This window comes from Pogoniulus pusillus, chromosome 24 (assembly GCF_015220805.1).
Source record: "Pogoniulus pusillus isolate bPogPus1 chromosome 24, bPogPus1.pri, whole genome shotgun sequence".
In the NCBI taxonomy this organism is placed as follows: Eukaryota; Metazoa; Chordata; class Aves; order Piciformes; family Lybiidae; genus Pogoniulus; species Pogoniulus pusillus.
In genome coordinates, this window is record NC_087287.1 from 16,836,494 (window position 1) to 16,851,357 (window position 14,864).

The 14,864-nt window shown below is 40.0% G+C and overlaps 1 protein-coding gene across 1 annotated transcript in view; it reads left to right on the plus strand.

The window, feature by feature from the left end:
* Window positions 1-14,864, plus strand: part of CCDC73 (coiled-coil domain containing 73) — a 74,240-nt gene that overhangs the window by 56,502 nt on the left and 2,874 nt on the right. Inside the window, 7 exon segments of the mRNA XM_064163822.1 lie at window positions 1,177-1,281; window positions 3,615-3,725; window positions 4,553-4,697; window positions 5,762-5,778; window positions 7,339-7,498; window positions 9,261-10,790; window positions 13,475-13,608. Coding sequence (XP_064019892.1) covers window positions 1,177-1,281; window positions 3,615-3,725; window positions 4,553-4,697; window positions 5,762-5,778; window positions 7,339-7,498; window positions 9,261-10,790; window positions 13,475-13,608 — 2,202 coding nt within the window.

Below are 14,864 nucleotides of genomic sequence, written 5' to 3' on the forward strand. Positions count from 1 at the left end.
GTGTTAATAGGAGTTAGTATGTTAGTTATGTGTGTTAGCAATTACTTGTTATGAGCTATGTTAGTATGTTAGTTAGTATGTGAGTTTGTATGTGTGTTAGTTAGTAGTCACCATCCCTGGAGGTGTTCAAGAAAAGACTGGGTGAGGCATTTAGTGCCATGGTCTAGATGACTGGATAGGGCTGGGTACTAGGTTGGACTGGATGATCTTGGAGGTCTCTTCCAACCTGGTTGATTCTATGATTCTATTCTATGATTCTATGATTCTACTTTGTTTTAATGATATGTTCCTCTCTCAGTGTATTTTGAAGCAACTGAGCACATTTTAGACTGCCTTCTGCCTGAAAAAGGTTTTTTTCTTACTCGGGTCTTCTTTTAGTAACTGCTGTGCTGGTCTTTAAGGAGTGGAAGTTTACTTGCCTAGGTCATTCTCTCTGTCTTTGAATCTTTGCAAATGTGCTTTGTAGTGTTTAAATATAAAATTTCTCTATCTCCATTCCATCCACATTTTCAGCTGACTGCACCAAACTTAGTGGCTGCACTAATGCATTTGTACTTCAAACAACTTGTCTTGGGTGGTTCCATGAAATATCAGATAGTGGCAGTCAAATCTGGGGTACTTTTACCATGTGATAAAAATCTGTGATAATTCACATCTATAAGGATTTAATTCAGGAGATACAAAATAATTTCATGTAAGGGTGAGCCATTAATGGAAATAGTTACTCACCTGTCATATAACTTCTATGGGACTTCCCATATTCTCCAGAACCATAATATGGTTACCATAAAATTCTTCTGTTACATTAATTGAACTCACAGTGGGATTAGGTTTGATATATTTTATTTAGATTTACACTGAACTGTGTTGAAAGTATCACTGGGTTGTACATTTTAATCACAAGAAAATTCTCTGATAAAGAATAAGCTTCAAGAAGTCCTAATTATGTTGTCTTCTCAAAGGCAAAAGGCCAGGAAAACATGGAGTTGTTCCAACTTCTTCCTACAAACCCTTCCCCACTACTGATACTTGAGGATATTTTTTTACATGTGACTTTGCAAACACTTGCAGAATAAAAAAAATAAATACATGAACTAAAATTAATGAATTACCTAATATTTACCTTTCAGGAAACAAATGTTATTCAATATATTCCAACTTGTTTGTCTCAAATAGGAAATTCTCAGCTCTCTACAGTGTGTGCAGGAGCTGCTTCAGCGGACAACCCAAACGAACGCTAGAATGGAAAGTGAACTAAATGCACTGAAAGAAGAGTATCAGGTCAGATTTTTCCTGATTAGACAAGCTGCTACTATCTGTTATGTAAGTCCAGACCTGTTAAAGACATCTGTATGCTTTTCAGAACTTTTGACCTCGCTTCCATTGCTCCCTCAGCTCCTTAGCTGTCAGCATGAACCTTGAAGCACAGGCTGTGGCTTCCCTCCTTTTGTTCTTCCCCTAGAGTAAATCATAGTTGCCATTCTTACCATTTCTGAAGGGTAAAACTTTAATCTGTTGGTTGTTGCTTTCAAGTGTTTTGGAATCAAATTATTTTGACCTTGGTTTCTCATCATTTTCATGTAGGTATAAATACCTTTTCTGGAAATACCTCAAATTTCAGATCTTCATAGCCTTAGAGCAGAGGGTCTAAAAAGAGCCTATCATGAGCCATCTCTTGCTGTGGAGCCTGATGTCATATTCATGCTAGATGTGCCAGTTAGTCACACTGGAGAGTGTGGAGTTGCAGCATTCCTCAGTCCCACTTTGAGTGTGTAAATGTGGGCCAGAATAGTTTTGATTCTAAATCACGCTAGCAGTCAGATTGGCCCACAGTGCTTTAAAGATTAAGGTCCTATCAGTTCCAGATGGATGTGTCATGCAGAGTCAGATACAACCATTGATTAACTAACAATAATTATCTACTCCTTGTCCATACATAACCAAACTGTTCCATTTGTGCTAGGCCTGTGAGAGCTAAGATTTTAGTTAATTTAAGCCTACAGTGTGCACATATACTTTTGTTTCTGAGTAAATGCCTCTGTGCTAAACTGAAATTAGATTTGCTTTCCATAAGCCTTGCTTGTCTTGTAATAGATGCAAGTGATTTGACTTCTGGCACAATATGAATATATGAATTTTGAATTCTGATGACATAAGGCTGAAGATTAGTTATGCTCTCCTAAAATGTAGCTAGACTTGCTTTGTAGTACAAGGAATGCAAGGAATTCAGGTATTCCTCTCTTGGTGCAGATTCTCAGAGGAGGTTGCATCTGAGACACAAGTAAAAGCATCCTTGGAGTTAGAGCAGGTTTATCAGAGAGAGGTGGTCTGGGGCTCCTAGATGATAGAACTACATGAAAGGTGCTACATCAGCATATGATTATTCAACCAATGTACTGCTGAATTCTCTCACCTGTTTAATTACATATTTTGTCAGAGAAGATCTGCATGTGTGTGCAAGGTAGTTTGAATTTTCCTAGTAGGACCTGTAAAATATATCCATAATAGTAGGGCTAAATTAATATAGGCATTCCCTGGAGGTCTTCAAGAAAAGCCTGGATGAGGCACTTAGTGCCATTGTCTAGTTGACTGGATAGGGCTGGGTGCTAGGTTGGACTGGATGATCTTGGAGGTCTCTTCCAACCTGGTTAATTCTATGATTCTATGATTCTATAATTTTAAAATTGATGCCTACTGAATCAAGAAATAGATTAAGTTTTAGACAAAAAAGAATAATAAGATGCTTCTATAACTTAACGTTTTTCAAGTGGACTTCCAAAGAAGCTCAGCAAAGTCGTAAATATGTAGCTGTTGATATTTACATTATCAAATATATTTGAGTCACCTAAATAGCAGACAAAGGATGCAGCAAGTCCTTTATCTTCCATGTTGTTTGCTATAAAAATAACAAGAGAAAAATTCCAGCAGTACCTGAGAGATGTGAAGTTGCTGTTGATTTACAAAGATGGCTTTAATTTAGCCCAGTAATTTGAAAGAGTTAACCCAAAAATGTTGCAAGTAAAATTATGATAGTACAAAACTGAATAAAACTTACTTCAATGCACTCCAGTTTCAGTCATCCAGTAAAGATAAATTAAAGGACAATCAGATGTATACTTCATGTTCCAGTAGATATATTCTGACATTTAAAGCTTGTGCAGTTTATAAGATAGGTTAATAAACAATTTAGGGTAGAAAAGCTTGGGGAAAAAACAAACAAACAAACCAAAACCCAACCAAACTTCTTTGAGCTTACTCTAGGTTTTTTGTTAAGTACAATGGGTTTAGATTGTGCTACATTTCATATTCCCCATCTCTGGATTTTATATTACTTTTTCAGCACATTAAAACTTATGCAGTGAAACTGAATAATGGCAAGTGTTTTTATACCCTTTTATAGCCATTTCTTTCTTCATAACCTCCCCCTGTTTGCTGTTAGCTAAACTATAAGCACCTTTCTGTTAATTTATGAAAATTATTGTTGAGATAGCACATTATCACTGATCTGTATGGCGCTTCCAGCATGTTAGAAGCAAAGGTCCAAGCAACATAAACCACATCAAAATTCATTTATGTGGTATTGATTATTTTTTGGATAATTAATTTTATTGCAGACCCTTGAAAGAGATAATGAGCTGCAAAGGGAGAAGGCAAAGGAAAATGAAGAAAAGTTCCTTAATCTTCAGAATGAGCATGAGAAAGCACTAAGAACTTGGAAGAAAGATGTAGGTTTATTAAATTAAATGTTAGAGTACTAAGAGGTTTTGGAAATAGTCATCAAGCATTTTGGGTAATTCTTATAAGCCAAGAAAACATTGCAGAAATAATGCAACAAAAGCAACTGATTTCTTTTCCAGTAATGCAGACTCTTCCAGAAGTGAGTATATTTTCACAGTATCACACAGTATCACAGTATTATCAGGGTTGGAAGAGACCTCACAGATCATCAAGTCCAACCCTTTACCACAGAGCTCAAGGCTGGACCATGGCACCAAGTGCCACGTCCAATCTTGCCTTGAACATCTCCAGGGACGGCGACTCCACCACCTCCCCGGGCAGCCCATTCCAGTGTCCAATGACTCTCTCAGTGAAGAACTTTCTCCTCACCTCCAGCCTAAATCTCCCCTGACGTAGCTTGAGGCTGTGTCCTCTCGTTCTGGTGCTGGCCACCTGAGAGAAGAGAGCAACCTCCTCCTGGCCACAACCACCCCTCAGGTAGTTGTAGAGGTAGGTTTAGGAGAAATACTGAAATGCTACAAATAAAATGATCACTTTTTTTTTTTTTTGAGCATTGCTACCTGAAATAGTGAAAAAAACCCCAACTAATAAAAGGTGTTGTTTGTAGTGGGAATGTGATTAAAATTCTGGTGTGAATGGAAGAGCTCAAAATTATCCTCCTTTGCACAAATAAATTCCTTAGCATCTATACCTTCTTTTAAGGATTTCCTTTAATTTGCTAAGCTGTTGATATCCATGTAAAACATTGTTTTACATGTTCAAACGTGTAATGAAGTCTGTGGGTTTGTGCTTTCTGTACTCTCAATCATTACAGGAGGAAAACATGAGAAGGGAAATAGAAACTCTTAAATATGAGTTGAATTCCTGTAGAAGTGTTCAGAGACACCTTGAAGGTCACCCTCCTCAGAGAAACCAGCATGCAGAGCAAGGGCAAAATCTGCAGGTAAGTGCCTCTAATAGTTGCAGTACCTTCAATTTCTTGTAAATAAGGAACAAGACACATAACTGTTTTTGTAATCTAGCTGTCATGTCCACTGATGTTTGCTTCCTTTGATGTTGCTAAACCTACAGATTTATCTGATGTGATCAATGATCTAAGATCCCATTAAAAATTAGCATACCCAGAGAACATTCTCCCTCCACTCAGAAAAGCACTTGTATCATAGAAACTTGAGATGTTATCTCATTAATAGCTTTGTACATTATACTGGGCTGGAGCACCTCCCCTATGGGGCCAGGCTGTGAGAGCTGGGGCTGTGCAGCCTGGACAAAAGAAGGCTCTGGGAAATTCTTATAGCAGTCTTCCACTACTGGAAAGGAGCCTACAAGAAAGCTGGGAACGTTGTAGCCAGGTGGGGGTTGGTCTCTTCTCCCAGACAACCAGCAACAGAACAAGGGGACACAGTCTCAAGTTGTTCTGGGGCAAATATAAGCTGGATGTTAGGAGGAAGTTCTTCCCAGAGAGAGTGATTGGCATTGGAATGGGCTGCCCTGGGAGGTGGTGGAGTCACCGTCCCTGGAGGTGTTCAAGAAAAGACTGGATGAGGCACTTGGTGCCATGGTCTAGTTGACAGGCTAGGGCTGGGTGCTAGGTTGGCCTGGATGATCTTGGAGGTCTCTTCCAACCTGGTTGATTCTATGATTCTGTGACTTGTCATGAGGGCCATAGTGACAGGACAAGAGGGGATGGATTGAAGCCTGAGGAAGGTAGATTTAGACTGGATATTAGGAAGAAATTCTTTATGGTGAGGGTGTGTGAGACACTGGAACAGATTACCCAGGGAGGTTGTGGATGCCCCCTCCCTGCAGATGTTCAAGGCCAGGTTGGATAAGGAGCGACCTGGTCTAGTGGAAGGTGTTCTTGCCCATAGCAGGGGGCTTTGAACAAGATGATCTTTAAGGTCCCTTCCAACCTAAACCATTCTGTGACTCTATTAACAGATAGCAGGTAGCTTAAATGATATGTCTTTACTAAATCCTATTTCATGAATGTATTTTGCATGGGTGTTTCTCAAATACTGAGGCAGACCTACTGACTTTGTATATATGTAAGTTCCCTGGAAGTGTGGAACTAAGTCCACTTCTACTCAAAGGAATGAATTTCAGCTTTTGTAACATGGGACAGTTTCAGGTTAAAAAAAAACAACAAACATAATCTTTATTTCATTTAGCATCTTTAAGAACCCTCAAAGCCATAGCCAGCTCAACAAGTAATGAATGCTGGAGGTTAAGAGATGGTTTTATGCAGTGCAAGTTGAACTCTGAGTGTGTATTGCTGGGTGAATCAAATCAGTGTTCAGCTCTCCATTCAGAGCACAAGTGCCTGGAGCTAGTCTTTTGGGTTTATTATTTATGGTTTCCAAACCAGAATGAATGACAAGGGAGATGATGATCAAATGTGAGGAAAAGTGAAAGAATTTTCAATTGAAACTTCAATTTGAAGAAGGAGTATTTGGCAGACAAAAACTGGTTTTGGGACCCTTCATTTGCCATGACCCTTCTCTGTCTCCATATCAGCAAAGCCAGGATCAAGGTGTTCCTGTGACCTGTAGAAAATTCTTTCCTGCAGTTTGTATTCTGCATCATTACTGTGCCACCATTGCAAGAATTCCATTTTTTACCAGCACTGTCTATATGCCTCCCTCACTTTTGGAACATAGTCTATCCTCCTCACACATCTACACAGCACTTGTAACTCTCTCCCCACATCCCAATCTTCCTTTTACAACACCTCAGGTCACTCAAGTATCTTCAGCATTTACTTGCACCTCTTAAGGCCTCTGCAATACTCCTGTTCCCTCCCACATCTACCTAATTTTATATGCTATCTTTAGGGCATGTGCTCCTGCCTTCAGCTGCCAAACACTTGATGATGATAAAGGATACATCATCTCTTCTTTTCTTTTTTTTTCTTCCCTTTTTCTTTTTGATGGAGTTTTATTAGAGTATTTCCTCACAGGTCAGCTCCTAGTTTTCAAAGAACTTTACCTAACACAGCTTTCAGAAAGAAATGCAACTGCAGCAGCAGACAGGCACCAAAACTTTAAGTAAACACATCTTTCAACTCATGTTGAATTTGACTCAAATTGAGGCTAAAGAGCAATCTGGGAGTGAAAGAGGAATTGACTGACAGGAACTGCAAATTCATAAGTCTTACTTGCCTGTGAATTAAAGTGAAAAATCCTAGGTGATTTGTAAGGGGAAAAAATAGTGTTAATGTGTGTGCATGCATGGGAGTTTTGAGTGTCAACAGCAATCATGCAGGCTTTTCTGCAGGCAATTATCAGGCAGGTCACAGATTTTGCCAGCAGACAGAGGGAGTAATCCAGTTAGCATATGTACAACACATATTCCTTCCTCTGAGAAATTCTGCCAATCTGTATAATTTTCCTCTGTGGACTGTAATGTAGCACAATCTAATGTCTTCCCTACTCTCCCAGGGTATTAGTCTGCTTTTCTCTCCCTTTACATTTGCCTTTGTGTGCTTCAGGGCTTTGTCTTACGTCAGAATTGTAAAAACAAAACTAAGTCCTGAACTTTAATCAGTGACTGTAGTAAATTATTAAATGATGTATAATTTTCTGTTTCTTCTTATGCCAGAGTAGTGGAAGACACTCAAAAGACAGTGATGTACAGGCTGTCCAGGAAAACAATCAATGTATGGAATCCACCATAAGAAAAGACAGTCATTTAGGACATCAACAAACTGAAGTACTAAATGCAATTCCTCTAAGCACTGAGGAATTCCAGACAGAGCAGAGTAATGACACTGCATGGCTAACAGCAATAAGTAGCATTGCTGAAGAAAGACAAAGTACAGGTACAGTATATGAGAAAAAGAATGCTTGAATCCTGAATTAAATGGTTCTGTATCAGCTGCAGGGAAATTTTTGGTGTCAGTAGTGCTAATTACAATAAATTGACAAATGTCTGAATGAAACCACAGTGCTGCCAGTGGCTGCCTTGGTACATTAAGTAAGATCCACGCACTGTAACCCCTCAAGCTGTTGTAATTCTCTTTTGGCATGCCAGTTCAAGAATTGCACAGGAGTTAGGGAGAACTATAATGTGTATAGAAGTGTTTGGAAACAAAAACAAGCCCTTTCCCATCAATCAGTGAAAAAAAGGCAGAGAGTGATTGTGTTGCACAGGCTACTGAAGGTCTGTTCATGTAGATAATCGTGATACTGTCTGTACAAAGCACTTTGAAACCAAATTAAGTCATTTTTTGAAGCCACATAAAGGAAATGTGCTCAGTCTCTAAAATCTCTCAAAGATAAATGAAAATTTACAAACTTATGAACTGCAAGGTGACTGCTTTTAAAGGATCAATGCTCACAATGCCTTTCTGATAGTTATTCCTCACTGGCTCACTGCCATCAAGTCACAGCATATTCCATTTGATCTGAATACAGTCCCTAAAATATTGCTTTGTTTCATTTTCCAGTTACCTAAAACTGCCACTTAGAAAAAAATACAGACAAACAGAACTGCAGTAGTAACCAACAGCTTAAACTTTATGTGTTCATACATATTTCATACATGACTTAAGTACATGTTACAACTTCATAACAAAGACTCCTCTCAATAATAAGGCTGACAGATATCAGCTGGAAATAATTCAGCTCTAGGTCATAGCTAAGATCTAGAGCATGCTAATCTATTTCCTGTTTGGACAGCTTATCAGTAGTTTACAAGTTAGCATAATGCAACCATGAGCAACCTGTTCTAGTGGTAGGTGTCCCTGCCTATGGCAGGGGGTTGGAACTGGATGATCCTTGAGGACCCTTCCAACCTGAACCATTCTATGATTCTATGAATAGAGTCATAGAATCAACCAGGTTGGAAGAGACCTCCAAGATCATCCAGTCCAACCTAGCACCCAGCGCTAGCCAGTCAACTAGACCATGGCACTAAGTGCCTCATCCAGGCTTTTCTTGAACACCTCCAGGGACGGTGACTCCACCACCTCCCTGGGCAGCCCATTCCAATGCCAATCACTCTCTCTGGGAAGAACTTCCTCCTAACATCCAGCTTATATTTGCCCCAGAACAACTTGAGACTGTGTCCCCTTGTTCTGTTGCTGGTTGTCTGGGAGAAGAGACCAACCTCACCTGGCTACAACCTCCCTTCAGGTAGTTGTAGACAGCAATGAGGTCACCCCTGAGCCTCCTCTTCTCCAGGCTAAACAACCCCAGCTCCCTCAGCCTCTCCTCATAGGGTTTGTGTTCCAGGCCCCTCACCAGCCTTGTTGCCCTTCTCTGGACACATTCCAGCACCTCAATATCTCTCTTCAATTGAGAGGCCCAGAACTGGACACAATACTCAAGGTGTGGCCTGACCAGTGCTGAGTACAGTACTTCAGTAACATTTAATGGACTGGTAGTGAGTGTAATGTAAGATAAAGAATAGCAGTATTGATACTCATCTTGGATCCATCTCCTTGAAAATGTTTAATTCTAAGGCATTACTTTAGTCTCTGGCTTGTCTGTCACTAACTAGAGAAACACTTACTCTAACAGATTTACAAGTTCTTGAAAACAGTTCTAAAGATGGAATTAATGTTGCTAGCTCTTGTGAAGAAAAGCAAAGGGAGGCTTCTCCCAGGAATGCCCTCTGCACAGATACTGATTTAATTGCCCAAGGACAGACCTCAGAAATCTGTGTCACTGAGTGCAAAGAAGCAGAAAGCCTAGGAGCAACATGTAGGATGTCACTGGATGAAAACAGTGCAAAATCAGACCAAAAACGTCAGGACAGCAGCAAGCCGCTGGCTGGATGCCATACACAGACAGGAAAGGTCCTTTCTGATAGGACTGACACTGCAGGTGCCTACAGAAAAAGTGGAAGTCAAGAGACTGGCTCTAACAAGCCAGAGCTCTGTGGTATTACAGAAGAATTAATTTGTAGTAAGGGAGATAAAAAGTCACATGGCACAGAACACAACGAAAGTATCCTTACATCTGAAGCACCTGAAACTGACTCTGAAGCGGTTGTTTGCAGTGAGAAGAATGCTGTGTGTGAGGATAGTACAGACAATCATCAAGCTAAGGAATTGAGTTTTGGCACTCTATCTTATAACAAAGAAATTGACTGTCAAAGATGCAGCTCACTGGACAGTGATAATTATGCAGGCAATGGATTACATAAACCAGAAAGAAGTTTGCTAAATCTGAGTGGTTTGCGTGGAGACAAACCTCCTTTTAATCAGACACACAAAGATGCTGGCAGCAGAAATCATCCTGAAAGTGCCACAAATATAAACAGAGATGGTGCACCGGAGAGCATTGGTGTGCCAAGGACTGATGCTCAAGATCTACCAGTTGCCTATTGTACCAATGCAAGCAGTGATGGTGCCACAAAACCCCACAGAGATGTGTCTCTCTTGGGTACGTTCCATTTGTGCACCCCAACTACAGCAAGAGGAATAAATACAGATGACATGCACAGCAAGCAACCTCAACAAGACAGTGCTGAGCAAACAGGGCATGCTACAAATGCCTATACTTCAAATGCTGAAGTTAAGGCTGATGGTCTTGAAGTAATTGCTCATAACTCCCTGCCAGCAGATAGAATTAGTACAGATAAGCCAATTCCATGCAAAAAAGTTAATGATGATATTCAGATATGCTCCATCAAAACCAGACATTCCCTGGAGAGTAATAATTTAACAAATAACACATTGTTAACAGAGCAAAAAGACTCACTGAACAGTACAGTTCCAGGAAGGAAGTCTGCTGAGGGTCACCTGAAAGAATCGTCCTCTTTACCCATGAGAACATCTGGAAATTTAGTAAACATGAGTGGAAGGTCATCCTTTGATCTTTTGGCCTCAGATAAAAAAGCTGAGAAAACTCCAGCATACTTACATTTTTTAGACCTCATTTCTTGTTCAAGAGTAAATCAAATGAGAGGTCAAGCTGCATGGACTTCAACTTCCAAGGAACCTTCCCTTCTGAAACCACCATGCTTACTGGAAAACACAAAGGTTGCTTCAAAAGCACAGGGTCAAAAACTCAGTGAAAATGTTGACAGAAGAGAAACAGGACTAGGTAAGAAAGATAATTGCTTCTGTTTTGTAGCATGCACTGAATGTACATAGAAAACCTATCAAAATACGAAACTTCTGCCTCTAAGTTTAGTGTAGCATTAGAGAAATGTAAACCTTCTGACATTTTAGTCATGTGGAAAATAAATATGAATGATAAAAAGTTCCTAGTCATTTAGAGTGTAAGTGCAGCAGCTTTTGCTTGCACAGTTTTCTGATCAAATTCCTATTTCCCTTTGTGAAAGAAAAGCAGTGCAGTGAGACTGAACTCTTGCAGGCACTTCTAACCTTGATGTAGAGCAGGGTCCTGTGTATAGCTGAAAATAGAAATCAGCCAGTACCATTCATCTTACCTAAAAGTCAGGGTAGCTTTTGGACCAGTAGACATTTCTTTGAATGGGACTTGAAGAACATGTACTTTTTAAGTGTAATTGTACATCCTTAACTCAGATGGCAACCTAAAACCATCTGAGTATCTGAATATGTGAAAGGAGAAGTCCCTATTCCTTGAAGCTGCAGAGAAGACACCTAGCTGTTGAGACTGTTTGAGGAGGTTTATCACCCACTGTTGGCACTTGGGGATTATTTTATTTGAGCAACATTTTACAGTAAATATAAACTTTATTCTTTGTTTCTAATTACTGGTGTGGAAAACCTCTGTTTTAGATTTGTTTAGCACAGTTTTTTGAAGTTCAGTTTCACAGTATCACAGTATCACCAAGGTTGGAAGAGACCTCATAGATCATCAGGTCCAACCTTTTACCACAGAGCTCAAGGCTAGACCATGGCACCAAGTGCCACGTCCAATCCTGCCTTGAACAGCTCCAGGGACAGCGACTCCACCACCTCCCCGGGCAGCCCATTCCAGTGTCCAATGACTCTCTCAGTGAAGAACTTTCTCCTCACCTCCAGCCTAAATTTCCCCTGGTGTAGCTTGAGGCTGTGTCCTCTTGTTCTGGTGCTGGCCACCTGAGAGAAGAGAGCAACCACCCCTCAGGCAGTTGACAGTTGTTTCAGGAGTCTTTGTCTCAAAACAAGAGGTGGTGGCACAGTAGCAGAATCCTGATCTCAGATGGTGCCTTCTGTTAGTAATGTGAATTTTGGAGTCTGTTTCAAGAAAATGAATGCACAACTGCATGATATTCTGCATGTATCTTCTTTGTAAAAACAGACAACATTATCTGAAGTTCTTCCATGTGTTATTCATGCTTTTCTTGTTAGAAACATTTCTGTATGCAGTGGAATTCCAGGAGTGACTTCAAGAGGTTCATTCAAAGGATGTGGTAGGGATTTTAGCATAGCTCTAGCTCCCCAAATAAGTTGCCTAATGAACAGTAGTCACCAGACCTCTTGAGCTGTACCAAAACTTCTCGGTGAGGATGTTGTTCTGTGCCTCATGTGTGCCTCACTCATCAGACTGCCTAATTGAGATAAGTCCCTACTCAGTTTGTTGCCTTTTTGAAACCTGCATTCTTTTAGAGAACCTTACTGGCAGGGCGCTCAGGAGTCATTGCAGTGCTCAGCACAGCAGCTTCCAAGTTTTGTTATTGGTTGTTGGGTTTTTGTTTTGTGTTGGTTTGTTTTCAGATATCTTACTACACGGCAAGCCTGGAGTGGCACCCATGTGGATAGTGCCTCTCAATTTTGTAATTCTTTCTCCACTTACTGAAGTGGAACAGTTTAGTCACATGCAAGGACTAGAGGTGAAAGTTTAGCAAAGTCTGTCTCAGGGGGAATTCCTTTTACCACCTAACCACAATGCAGTTTGTTACTTGTGCAATGCTGGTTCCCAGAAAGCAGCCACTTCACATCAGTAAATGGAGGAATGAACTGGGAACAGGCAAGATCTTCCTGGTGAACTCTTCAGAAAGAAAACAAACAGAATCTCATAACTGTTTTCCCTTTCCTCCCAAGAGAAAATAGAAAGTACTAATGTTCTCAATTGACTGTTACATAACTATGTACTTTCATAGCAAGGATTGTGGCTGTGATAGGCATCTGTGTAGTAACAAACCATTCTGAGTAACTGTGAGACTACACTCACACAAGGAATTTGATACTGGTTTCAAAGGAGTCTGCTATCAGTGCACAGAACCACTGCAGGATTGGAGCCTTATACCCTGCCATGATTAATCTACTTATTTGCCTATCCTACTTTTAGTAGATAGCTATGCTCTGGTTTCCTGCAATATTAGGTATAGCCACTCACAAAAGGACTCCTTATTTTGCATGTTCATGTTTTGTCTAAATCCTTCATATCTATAATGTCTTTTTTAATTGAAAGTCACTCTGGAGGATGATGTTAGGCTATCAAAAATTACCCATTTGATTATAATTTTCAGAAGGTGAGTCTTAAAGTGATGATGTTTGAAAAAAATAAACCCAACACAACAACACAGTTATTCATTACACCTTTTCCATACATCACTATTTTCATTTCTCACTAACTTAATAAGTGAAAGATAGGGAACATTTTTAATCAGAGTAGAAAAATACTTCGTGTTTAGAGTCAAAACAGATGCAGAAGGATAAGGAAGAAAAGAAGAGGCAAAAGCCTATGGGAGAGATTTAGACCCAAGCTATCTGATGTCTTTTTTTAGATCAGAGGTAAACCAGAAATTTAGTTACTTTGCAATTAGTGCCTAGAGACTAAATTGCAGTTGTAACCATTTCCTTTTTGTCAATCAGCTTCTCCCAGTCTTAACAGAGCTGCCGACACTTTGAATACCTCTAGTATCCACCGAGACCCCCAGGGAGAGCCCAGTGAAGGATGGAATGCTCCAGCAAAGACTTTTTATGATTCTTCTTTTCCCACAGAACATGTAAGTCAATTAAAAATATTGCAGACCAGACCTCAGTGAGCTAATTCCATAGATATTTGTACAACTGTATGCATCTGGATACTTTAAGACTGAGTCAATCTCCAAAATAATATCAAAAGGGCAACAAGGCACCATTTTTCACAATTAAGGCTGATAGAAAGCAGCAGGAAAAAGTCACAGCATATGAATCAAACAGATGCTAACCAGGGAAGGAAAAAGGTTGTTCATTCTGTCCCTAATAAAAATCATCACCTATACTAGGAGTTAAAAAGTTAAAAAAGCCCACAACAAAACAAAAAAGGAAAAGTAGTATGTAACAGTATAAGACACTGTTTCCTTCAGGACTTGATAGGAACAGCTTATTTAAGACAAGATTAAAAGTGAGCACAGCTATCAATTAGGGCCTATGTATTCATTCTGTGCTGCAGCTGTGATGCCACATTTAGAGATACTGAGTAGGATGTAGTGACACGAACGTATAAGACAAGGATGGTACTAGCAATGGCTCACACTACACTTTCAGGTCTAGGTTAGACTGTAGAATGTGAGCAGCTCTAAATGCTGTACTAGGATTCAACCTCAAGCTAAACATGATACTCAAAAGTGACACTATGATTTACAATGGCAGCTCGCCTTCCTTTTCGGAAGAGCTGCTAGAGGCACTTCTCATGTAGTTATGGCTACCTCTTTGGATGAGTTTGAGGTCAGCTTTCAAGTGACTAAATTAGCTAACTTGAACAGACTTACCAGCTCTCAGTGCCATTGTCACTCACATTCCCTGAAACTCGGAGTGAAAAGATGGCTATTTTCAATTACTCAGCTCTCCTAACAACAACTGGACTTGGGAATGACAGCAAGGTGGATTTTCAACCAGTGGTGGTATTTATTGTGTCTCTTTGGTTTTTTCTCACTGAGATGGATCCAGGAACTGAGTGAACTACAATACCTACCCTCCAGCTAATACAAAGCTGTATTTCATTACCTGGTTGTGGTTACATCTAATTTGTGACCTCCAAACTGAAGCTCCTTATGCACTGGCTAAGTAAAAACTGAGATGGACAAGAAGAGTGCCTTGCTAGTTTGCTCTTAGATAATTTTCCAAATAGTTGTTGTGAAATCTGTTTGGGATATTGCAGACCACTTCCTCCCTTGTGTGTTGGTGTCATTCTAATACCTTCTGTCCTCAAATCTGTCTTTTTTATGACAGATGTGAAAAAGCTGTTAGATGAAAAAAGCCTCAGCAGTCTCTTGCTGCT